This window comes from Rhizophagus irregularis, chromosome 3 (assembly GCF_026210795.1).
Source record: "Rhizophagus irregularis chromosome 3, complete sequence".
Lineage (NCBI taxonomy): Eukaryota > Fungi > Glomeromycota > Glomeromycetes > Glomerales > Glomeraceae > Rhizophagus > Rhizophagus irregularis.
In genome coordinates this window covers 2,525,380-2,537,173 of record NC_089431.1, presented here as the reverse complement: position 1 = coordinate 2,537,173, position 11,794 = coordinate 2,525,380, and the positions used below count along the sequence as shown (strand labels likewise).

The following is an 11,794-nucleotide window of genomic DNA, read 5'->3' as shown; positions in this document are numbered from 1 at the left end:
TACACGAGATGTCATATTTAATACATAGTAAAATAAACGATCACGTGGTGACATACAGAATAACATTTCTTACTTACATAAGCAAGAAAAATTAGCAGATTGAAATATTGAATTCGAACTCAACCCAATCAGGATCGAATTTTTGTTTTCCCAGAAAAATAATTTCTATAAAATATTTTTATTCGGCTTATTTTCATGTTAAGACGAAAATGATAAGATCCACTCATACAAATTCGCGATACCAAGGAAATCGAACTCAACAGCAACGTCGCGTTCAACATCAGAATACTTCCATACAGACAGGGACTTCTACTTCTTCCAATAGCCAACAACAACAAAATCAACAAGAACAACAACAAAATACTACAGAAACAATTCGAAGAGGAGGAGTACATTGGAATGAATTTTGGCGGAAAAGACATTTAATAAAGCACAACTGCACAGAAGAATGCCAAATAAAATCATTTCCAACAGTGTCAGAAACTCAAAGTTTACAATTAAAACAAAGTTATCCAACAATATTCTTTCTAAAAGCAGAAAGCGTACATATATTTGCTACGATATGTATATTTCTTGACAATTTTTATATGCTTTTTAAAGATAATGTAATCGAGATTTCTGAATTTATTACTGCTGAATTGACCGTTGAAAAAATGAAGAAACTTTGGAATGAACTTGGTTTTGTGGAAGTTTATGGTACGATATAGTTTGTAAGAAAATTTTATTATTAGTTGTCATTTGTTATAATGACTTTTATTTTATTATTAATAGATATATATGCAATCTCCGTTTATGATACTCTTGGAGATGACATGCTTATTAACATCGTTAAACCTTTTGTTATTCATGTATTGGAAGATATCAGTTATTTAGGAATCGGTGGAAAAGTTGTGATAGAAGATTATAAATTGGTGTACAAGAAATATAGTTAAAATCATCATTTATTATTAAAAATTAATACGATATGATTTCGTCTTTTGAGGAATCTGAAGTCACGTGTCATATATACGTTGAGCTCTTTACCTAATGAAATTCGAATTTAAATAATTTGAACATATGATAAGGCGTTTTTTTTTCGTTAAACCCTTTTGATTCATAGAAATACTAAAAATTATCCGAAGAAAAGTAGTATTCTATACATTTTATCTATCTCATAATTTTACAGTATATATATGCGCTTGGTCACTGCTTGGTCATATCTGCCGGCGTGTTATCGATGCTTTTTTAAAAATGGTGATTGTTTTGAACGCGTCTTTTATTTTTTGAAAATAGAAAAATTTCTATCTCCAATATTCACCTTAACATTTAACTAAAAGAAATGTGCAAAAGACTTGGGATAAGTATATGCTGGATAGATTCGTACGATAGACGGCTTGTAAATGGATGAAATCGCTATAAAAAGATTTTGAAAATTTAGATTATGAGTGGTCGGAAGGTTAGATATTTCAAATTAGCATTTATTTTCTTAAATATAGAATGCACATTCCAATTGATATTAGCAAAAATAACGATAATGTGATAATTTATTAAGCTTCTTTAATCGTTTAATTTATAATAACCAAAATTAAATAATTAAATTTAATAAAATACAAGAAATTTTGTACTGATTGATTTAGTTTTTTGCAATTTTTTTTTTCATTTTATTATTTACTTGTTTTACGGAAATTTATAACTGAATTCTGAATTCTAATACTTTTCAAAAAAAAGAATATTTTATATCCAAAACTAACCTTCCTTGAATAACGAGAATTAAGCGATTTAAAACCTTATAGCAAAAAGAGTCGAAATATTGTTGTTTTCTTATATCATAATATTTATTCGTCGTCGTAAGGATCCTAAAAACATTCAAATAAAATGATATGTACGCTTGTGTATGAAGCCTAAACAAGAAATAACCAGCAATAATATTTGTATAGTCGAATTATATTTTACCATTCCTGTAAAATCTATCTTTTTTCCTCTTGTCCTCCCTTTCATGATGGATCCCGAGTCGATGACTTCAAGATCTTCCACTGGTATTTTTTTTTTAAAAAAAATAAATCAGGTTAATAAAATAATATGTAATTATTTTATTAACATAATATAATTTAAATAAGCTTACGTAAATCATTTTTTTCTTTTTCTGGATCCAAATCCTCGGAGTCTGATCCACCTTTCTTTTTCTTACTCGATTTTTTTCTTGAATCATCTTCGGAATCATCATCGTCACTGTCCTCATCCTTTCTCCTCTTCTGTGTCTTTTTCTTCTGCTATCAATTATAATAAAAAACAATAATTTACCACAATTTCTACTCATATAAAACAAATTAACACCCAACGAATACCTTCTTTTTAGCATTATTCTTTTGTTTTGGTTTTCCTTTCTTCCTTTTCTTCTTACTATCGTCAGAACCAGATTCAGATGATCCAAATTCTTCTTCAGTAGCATCATCGCTCTCTGTTTCAGATTCCTCTTCCTCTATTTTGTTTATAATCGATACATTTAGTTTATTCTTTTGAGTAAAAAACAATTTTTAAGATAACACCTTCTTCATTATCATCTACAATGAAACCATCATCTTCATATTGATCTTGACGTGGTGGTCTACCTCCTTTAGGCTTGGGTGGAGGTTGCTTAGGTTTTGCAGTGGGGGAAGTTCGTGCTTTTGAAGCTTTAGTGGGTGTTGTTGTTTTAGAAGAACTTGGAGTGCTAGTGGCTGATTTCTGTTTATTCTTTCTACTTTATTAGAAATATTTAAGAATATTGAATAATTTTACGTGACATAACTCTGATAGTAACTCATATAGTCGTTTTGAAAAAAAACGGCTTCACTTTAAAATAATTGAAACACGAATAAAAATACAACTTGTCATTGTCTTCTTCATTAGCTCCTTCGGCTCTACGTTTAGCTATTAACCCTTCAAGTTTCTCACGTTTTTCTTTTTTTTTTACTGTCAGTCGACATTATTTTCCTGTGATTTTCTCTGTATTGAATAAAATTCTATGTAGAAAAAAAAGAAAAAAGAAACAAGACAAAAAGTAATAAGGGTAAATGAATGAAAAATGAATACGTGAGATAACTTCTATTCGTTTTTTTACTTTCTTATCCTACATATCGGCTAAATTATCACGTTTTCTATAAACTATATCGGAATTCTGAATGTGTCATTTACCATTTACCTATAATATTACACTATCGATTTACCGGTTTAAGGCGATTAAACAGGAAATCGGGAAGTACAAAAATTTTTACCTATTTAATATTTAAAAGAAAATAAAAAAACACAATTTTTATAGTTATCATAATAATATTTTTTTTGATATTTTAATCAAAATAATTATTTATATTATCTACCAAGTAAAAAATTGATTTATATAAATAAAGTTAAATGCTGTATTAAACTAAAATCTAGAAGGTTCACTTTTTGAGATAACTGCAGAAATAAAAATATTTTTTTATTTAAGTTATTGATCTTATTTTATCAACAAATTGTGGTGTAATTCTAGTAATTGATATAATATTTAATAAGTGTATTTTGAATACTTTTATTTTTATTTTATTTTTATTTTATTTATAAAAATTTCATTATTATATTTTTTTTGTACAAAATTAATTTTAATCTAAAGTGATTTTAACTTACCAGTAGATTTTATATAATTATATAATTTTGCCCAAATTTCCAAAGAAAATTTGAATTATGGTTATAATTAAAAATATAAAATATCATCAAAAATGTAAAAAAACTTGATCATTTTGTTTATAATGTCCAAATAAATAAAATCTATGTAAAGTGATTAAGTGAAATGAATAATAATCAAATAATTTTTTTAAAAAAATGATTGGAAAAAATTGCATAAAATATAAATTTTTAGAAATATATATGCTGTTCAAATTATTATTTTAAGATGCCATAATTATAATTTGGAATGCTATAATAATTCATTCAGTTTATATGTAATTTACTATATAAAGTACTAAAATAATTTGGGATGCCTTAATTGAATTTGGAATTTTACTTATAATTATGGCAGCTCAAAATAATTTGGATAACATATATATTTAGAAAAGTAATTTAACCAAAATTATTTATTCAAAAGGCAAATTAGTAAATCTCTTTTTTTTTACGGTAAAATTAAATTTTAAAAATATAATAAGATATTATTTAATTTGTAATTTATGTTAAAACAGAATTCCATTTACTTATAAGATAAGTTATTTGCTGATCTTATTATAAAAGAAAATTTTATATTACATTATTATAATTTTTTTCCTTTTTGGCTAATTAACCAATAGAATTTAAAAAAAAAGTAAAGTAAAAATCATTAATAAAAAGACAGTAATCTTTATTATAAATAAGTAAAGTCTTATTAAAATTAGTAAACATTACTAATCTTTTATATATTAAAAAACACTGCAATCACGTGGGCGTTATGTTTAGATTAACCATATAAATAAGTCATTTGAATTGTGTAACCCTACTCCTATTCGTCGCCAATGTTACACAAAACCAAAAAAAGGAATTTTATTTCTGGCGAAAAACTGAAATTTTGGGTTACACAGGATTCCATAAAAGGAAATTATCGGTTACGCAAATTTCCAAAAAAAGGAAATTTTGTCTTCTGTTACTTTTCAGAGAAATTAAAAAAATTGTGTTGCTCAAATTTCCAAAAAAGGATATTCTTTGCAGATCTTTTAATTCTGGCCGGAATTACATATTAACTGTTGTCGTAGACAACAGGTGAACACTAGTATATATTAAAAAACTATTATAGCAAATCAAATAAGTTTTACTAATTTGCCCTTTAAATTATCTTTTTAAAAATTTATATTTTATATGATTTTTTGCCAATTACTTTTTCTAAAAAATTCTAAAAAAAATTATTTGTATTATTATTCATTTTATTTTATATAAATTTTATTTATTTAAACATTATAAAGTATAATAATTAAGTTTTTTTATTATATTTTTGATAATATTTCTTATATTTTTGATTGTGACTATAATTTATATTTTTTTTTTTGAAAATTTGGGTAAAATTATATATAAAATTACTACGAAACACCAGTGTCACATGGTTTATTTGTATTGCGTCACTCATCAGATTTATTAGTTTATTTTTATTTACGTGATTTTATTTTGCTTCCTTAGCTTTCAGTAAGTTGAACATATTTCTTAACGTTTTTTCCCTTCATTAATATTAACTATTCTCCCTTCTTTTCATTTTATTCGTTACTCCACTTTGTCACTTTTTTGTAAGTAGTTTTTTCCACCTTTTAACGTCTTTGAAACTTTGGCATCAATATTTTAGTAAATGGTAAATTATTTTGGGTCTTTTGGAATTGGAAATTTATTTTCTTTAACTAACTATCTTTTTCTTTTTTTTGGTTGGGCTGTTCACTTCTTTTTTGGGCTTTATGGTTTTTTTGTTTCTTTCTTATTATGCCATGCTGTTCCATCATTTTTTTCCATCACTATTTCATCTCCTATCATTCTTTTTCTATCTCCATTTTATTCCATATATTCTTTCATCTCCATTTCGTCCTATATCATTTTTTCTATCACCATTTCATTCTACACTGCTTTTTCATCATCATTTCGTCCTTTCATCGCCATTTCATCTCCTATCATTTTTCCCACCACTATTTCGTCACCTATCATTCTTTTTCCATCTCCACTTTGTTCCACATTATTCTTTCATCTTTCATTCTATTTCATCCTATCTTTTTTTTTCATCGCAATTTTGTTCTATATCACTTTATCATTATCATTCGTTCCTTTTATTTACCATTTTGTCATATCATTATTTCTATCACCATTTCACTTTATATTACTTTTTTATCATCATTTCAACCTATACTGTTCCTTTAATTACCATTTCGTCTCCTATCATCTTTTTCTACCACCTTTCGTTCTATATTGCTTTTCATCATCATTTCATCCCATATATACTGTTCTTTTCATTACTATTTCGTCTGAATCGTCTCCTATTGTTCTTTTCCATTACCATTTTGTTTTATATCACTTCATCATTATCATTTCGTCTCCCTTAATCACTATTTCATCCTATATTGTTTTTTTCTATCATCATTTCGTCCTACATTGTTTCTTCTATCACCATTTCATCCTATATATCACAATTTCATTCTATATTGCTTTTCATCATCATTTCATCCCATACTGTTCTTTTCATTGCTATCTCGTTTCCTATTGTTCTTTTTTCATTACCATTTCATACTATTGTTTCTTATTACTCTTTTTGTTCTTTATTGTTCTTTCTTATTCCTTATCACTTATTTTGTCCATTATTATTTATTTGACTGGGGTGTTCTCAAAAATTAAAGATGTACCGTGTACGCAATTTTTTAGTCGTGTAAAATTACATAAAGTTAAATAAAATATTTAAATTAGTTACATTAATACTATTGGTTAATTATAATCACGTGACATCAGTGCTGACTACCAGTGGTGATAAATAGCAAACTTCAATTATATAATTATATAAAATTTACCAGTAGATTAAATATTACTTTGGATTAAAATTAGTTTTATACTTTTTAAATAATATTTTAATACAAATTTATTAATTAAAAGTTAAAATTTGATATTACTAAAGAAAAAAATTTTTTAATTAATAATATTATAGTAAAAATTTAATTTTTTTAATTTTAAACTATTACTTTTTGACTAAATTTTTAAATAAATTCAGTTAAATTTAATTTATTAAATTTATAATTTATTTGAAAATTTATAGTTAAAAAGATGGCTTAAAATTAAAAAAATTTAAATATAATATATTTTTGCTATAATATTATTAATTAAAATTTTTTTTTTTTAAGATATCAAATTCTAATTTTTAATTTTTAAAAATATATAAATACTAAATTTGTTTAAAAATATAAATAGTTGCAAGTATTTTAAATATTTTTAATAAAAAATTTAATAATTTTCTAATATATATATTAGTATTTTTCATTAGTTTAAAATGAATTACAATGCGTGAAACTCGATATAATAGAATCCGTCATGATAGTAAAATTTTTCAAAATTCTGATATATCAAGAATTCTGATATATTGAGTGTAAATTAATTATAGATTATGATAATCCGTTCTAGGCCTCAGTTTTGATCTATCAAGATTTTACTTATGTTCTGTTATATTGGAGTTCCGTTATATTGAACTTCACTATGTACAAGTTAATATTTTAGAAAATTATATTAATTTTAAGCATTTTCTTAATTTTTTTTTAACTGCAATATATTTATAAGTTTATTAATATAGAATTTAATAAATTATTATAAAAAGTAAATATATAATTAAAAACTACATCAATATTAATAGTTAATAACTTATAAATTATTTGCCATTATAACTATTAATCATTTTTTCTATATAAATAAATCATGTATATAATGGATTATTTTAGATATTATAATTCTTAAAAATGATCAAAAAATATAATTAAATTCTAATTACTTATTATAAATATATTATTAAAAAAAGAACTTTAATCTATAAATCTTATTTCAAGAATTTCTCATAAAAAACTGAAGATATTTTTTGATGAACTTAGCCAATAAAATATTTACAATTACAATTTGGTTTTTATACTAAAGGTTTCAAAAAATTAGAATACCTTTTTGCTAAATATCTTTCACTGGTCGAAATAGTCCAAATCGGCTAGAAATCGGATGTCTGATTTTAGGCTGAATTTGGTGATAAAGATGGCCGATTTATTAATTTAGGCAAAGTTCTGATTGGCAGGTTGATTGATGCTGATCAGAATATAGAATTGCTTAGTATTTTTAATCCGAATTGTTTAAAAAAATATATTCATAAATTTACCGAATTGCAGTGAATTTATTCTGAATTATGATAAATTTTGATAAATTGCGATAAATTTTAATCTGAATTGCAGTAAATTTTAATCTGAATTACAGTAAATTTTAATCTGAATTACAGTAAATTTTAATCTGAATTGCGGTAAATTTTCTATTCTGAATTGCAGTAAATTTTAATCTGAATTGCAGTAAATTTTCTATTCTGAATTGCGGTAAATTTGCAGTAAAATTATTTCAAATTGTAATTAATTTTTTTTTGAATTAAGACAAATTTATTTTGAATTATGGAAAATTCTAATACTAATAATTTGGAATATTAATTATATATATATATAGATTTTTGACGAAAAAAAGAAAGTTTTCTACCAAATTAATTCAGATTTGTTCATTGCGCGTCATCCATATGTAAATCAGAATCTGAATTATTATGATTGTCGCCGACCGTTGATTTTGATGGTTTTTCTTCTCCTTTCTTGTTATGGTCTTCATCATTTTTGGTGGTGTTGCCAGTTGCTGGTGTTGTCCCTCTACTAACTTCTTCTACTTCTTCATCATATTTAGTATTGAAACCCTGGTCGATATCAGTATCGAATATTAAATCTTGTTGTTGTACGATATAAGACCATTCGGGAGCATTCGATGGATGTGGTCGGTCATATTTTTGTACCTCGTCATCATATTTACGTTCACGTATTAATTTCACCTTATTTGACGAGTGTACATCGAGTACATTTCGTAGCAAATTTTTAAGCTGAAGAAACAATAAAATATAAAAATTAAATCCAGCGATTCGTCTAAAAAATCAAGATTCAGAAGTTCTAACCTCATCAGATCTCCACGAATAGTCATAAATAGCGATTATCGACTTTGTTAGGTCTTCTTCGTCTGTCTCACTGAATGAAATAAGCGATTGGATAATATCTTTAGTAATCTATGCTTATCATATTTTGTTATCCGTTCATCGTCAAAACTATATAATCTTTTTGCCACCTTCATTCGGCGGATTTTCTTCTAAAATACGTTATAATTTGAATAAAATTCAATACATAATCGGAATAAAATTCAGCATAATAATTATAAATCATTACTAACGTCATGTACTCGATTGTTTGAGTGCACCCAGTGTTTATTTTCATCGGCTTTTTACCTATCTATTAATCTTTGATGAGAACGACGAGACTTGTGGAGACAACCTAACCATTTTGTAAGTTGCTTATTCGAAGCAGGAAAACACGGAGCAAGGGCTAAACGAATCTTGAGATTTTTCACGTTATTGAACGTTTCATTGTAATCTAGTTCTCAAGTTTCATCGATGGTTTTCAAAATAGACTTCATTTCAGCCTAAATATAACAATCAAATAATGATAACTGGTACTTAATTACTCAATACTGCAATTTTAAATAACTGAATCAGACAAATAAAATTAATATACCCTAGCTTCTTTTTCGTCGTACTCATCATTATTGTTAGAACTAGACCCTTCTTCCTCCGATTCTTCCTTGTATCGCTCGGACTTTTTTGTCTTAATTTTTTTTGACATTTTGCCGGCTGTTCGAGATCTGTCTGCCTATAAATGGCTTTAGGCAGGCAGATTCTCGAATACCTGTTTAAGCTTTCGCGTAGATTGTCATTCTCGTCTGCAAAGGCCTCGTTTACTCGAGTCAAAAAATGATTTTCATCGAATAATCAGTTATTTTCGCGTTCAAGCCTTGTATTCTCTACTTGTACTTCATCAATTTGTTTCTTTAATTTTAGATTTTCTAAATAAAGAATTTTATTAATAGTAATATTTTTTTACGAATAATTCTAAATTTATACGAATGAAGTCAAAATAGTACCTGCTTCTAAATCAGTATCGTCATCATTGATCACCTTTTCATTACCTTAATCGTCTTTAACCACTAATACGAATTTTTGTGGAATTCGAATATTCCCATATCATTTTTTCATTTCCGATAACATCTCTTGTTGATCTATAAAAATTATTAATTATCGTACATGTCAATCAGCAATTTTCCAAAATTCAATTACCTTTAGGAATATTTGGCGGTTCAATTTCTATAACCTCATCGTCAGACTCTTCTTGAGTCGGCTTAATCAACTTTGCAGATTTGAGGATCGACTTGATGGATGCCAATTTGCTAGTCGACTTATTGGTCTTATCACTTGTCTCATTCAGATCACTTTCTTCTTCCGTTCTTCCCCGTTGACGCTTAGATTCTTCGCTCGGTGTTTCTTCTTGAAACTTTTGCTGCTTTTATTTGTTTGATTTGGTGAGTGACGATTTGCTAGTCGACTTATTGGTTTTGTCATTCGTCTCATTCAGATCACTTTCATCTTCCGTTCTTTCCTGTTGACGATTAGATCCTTCACTCGGTGTTTCTTCTTGAACCTTTGCTGCTTTTGTTTATTTGACTTGGTGAGTGACGATTTGCTAGTTGACTTATTGGTTTTGTCACTCGTCTCATTTGGATTACTTTCTTCTTCCGTTTTTTCCCGTTGACGATTAGATCCTTCGTCAGGTGTTTCTTCTTGAAACCTTTGCTGCTTTTATTTGTTTGACTTGGTGGGTGACGATTTGTTAGCTGACTTATTGGTTTTATCACTCATCTTATTCGGATTACTTTCTTCTTCCATTCTTTCCTATTGACGATTAGATCCTTCGTCAGGTGTTTCTTCTTGAAACCTCTGTTGCTTTTGTTTGTTATTTTTTTTATTGTTTTTTTTATTATTGCTATTATTTGACATTTTGATATTCACTCAATATTCGTTTAAAAAATTGAAGCAGGTTCAATATCGTCATATCGTCCTATTTATAAATTTAAAAAATCAAATCAATTAATAATAAGAAAATCGTTAGCGTTCTACTGCATTGATTTCTTGATTGAAAAATCAACTATAAATCATAATTAAAAAATCAAATCAATTAATTAAAATTAAGAAAATCATTAGCGTCTTACTGCGTTGACTTCTCGATTGGAAAATCAACTATAAATCATAATTAAAAAAGACTAATCAATTAATAATAAGAAAATTGTTAGCGTTCTACTGCGTTGATTTCTCAATTGACAAATCAACTATAAATCATAATTTAAAAAATCAAATCAATTAATTAAAATTAAGAAAATTATTAGCGTCCTACTGCGTTGACTTCTCGATTGGTAAATCAACTATAAATCATAATTAAAAAAGACAAATCAATTAATAATAAGAAAATCATAGGCGTCCTACTGCGTTGACTTCTTGATTGGAAAATCAACTATAAATCATAATTAAAAAAGACTAATCAATTAATAATAAGAAAATTGTTAGCGTTCTACTGCGTTGATTTCTCAATTGACAAATCAACTATAAATCATAATTTAAAAAATCAAATCAATTAATTAAAATTAAGAAAATCATTAGTGTCCTACTGCGTTGATTTCTCGATTGGAAAATCAACTATAAATCATAATTAAAAAAGACAAATCAATTAATAATAAGAAAATCTTTAGCGTCCTACTGCGTTGACTTTTCGATTGGAAAATCAACTATAAATCATAATTAAAAAAGACTAATCAATTAATAATAAGAAAATTGTTAGCGTCCTACTGCGTTGATTTCTCAATTGACAAATCAACTATAAATCATAATTTAAAAAATCAAATCAATTAATTAAAATTAAGAAAATCGTAGGCGTCCTATTGCGTTGATTTCTCAATTGAAAAATCAACTATAAATCATAATTAAAAAAGACAAATAAATTAAAATTACGAAAATCGTTAGCGTTCTACTGCATTGATTTCTCGATTGAAAAATCAACTATAAATCATAATTAAAAAATCAAATCAATTAATTAATAAGAAAATCGTTAGCGTCCTATTGCGTTGACTTCTCGATTGAAAAATCAACTATAAATCATAATTAAAAAAGACAAATCAATTAAAATTATGAAAATCTTTAGCGTCCTACTGTGTTGATTTCTTGATTGAA

General features: G+C 26.1%; 4 protein-coding genes across 4 annotated transcripts; 1 reads left to right on the top strand and 3 right to left on the bottom strand.

Annotated features, from left to right (window-relative positions):
- Positions 1 to 140: 140 nt before the first annotated feature.
- On the top strand, positions 141 to 989 carry OCT59_020617 (uncharacterized protein). Its single transcript, XM_025317668.2, has 2 exons — positions 141 to 696; positions 772 to 989. The coding sequence occupies exons 1-2, from the start codon at positions 210 to 212 to the stop codon at positions 930 to 932; spliced, it is 648 nt and encodes a 215-aa protein (XP_025177913.1). The 5' UTR covers positions 141 to 209; the 3' UTR covers positions 933 to 989.
- Positions 990 to 1,814: 825 nt separating this feature from the next.
- Positions 1,815 to 3,156, bottom strand: OCT59_020616 (uncharacterized protein; the record flags this gene model as incomplete). Its single annotated transcript, XM_066149305.1, has 8 exons — positions 1,815 to 1,835; positions 1,933 to 2,012; positions 2,102 to 2,249; positions 2,325 to 2,458; positions 2,526 to 2,719; positions 2,847 to 2,931; positions 3,052 to 3,088; positions 3,154 to 3,156. The coding sequence occupies 8 exons, from the start codon at positions 3,154 to 3,156 to the stop codon at positions 1,815 to 1,817; spliced, it is 702 nt and encodes a 233-aa protein (XP_065990225.1).
- Positions 3,157 to 8,206: 5,050 nt separating this feature from the next.
- Positions 8,207 to 9,362, bottom strand: OCT59_020615 (uncharacterized protein; the record flags this gene model as incomplete). Its single annotated transcript, XM_066149304.1, has 4 exons — positions 8,207 to 8,572; positions 8,645 to 8,714; positions 8,969 to 9,075; positions 9,255 to 9,362. 4 exons carry the CDS (start codon positions 9,360 to 9,362, stop codon positions 8,207 to 8,209), a joined length of 651 nt encoding a protein of 216 aa, XP_065990224.1.
- A 146-nt stretch (positions 9,363 to 9,508) lies between these two features.
- OCT59_020614 (uncharacterized protein) lies at positions 9,509 to 10,459 on the bottom strand (the record flags this gene model as incomplete). The annotated part of the gene is made up of 5 exons (XM_066149303.1): positions 9,509 to 9,582; positions 9,661 to 9,705; positions 9,854 to 10,076; positions 10,154 to 10,353; positions 10,447 to 10,459. The coding sequence occupies 5 exons, from the start codon at positions 10,457 to 10,459 to the stop codon at positions 9,509 to 9,511; spliced, it is 555 nt and encodes a 184-aa protein (XP_065990223.1).
- Positions 10,460 to 11,794: the final 1,335 nt, after the last annotated feature.

Bases quoted from the DNA above. Each gene is read 5' to 3' on its own strand.
- OCT59_020617 (XM_025317668.2), top strand. From the start codon at position 210: ATGATAAGATCCACTCATACAAATTCGCGATACCAAGGAAATCGAACT. The intron at 697-771 runs GTACGATATAGT...TATTATTAATAG, and splicing joins TGGTTTTGTGGAAGTTTATG to ATATATATGCAATCTCCGTT.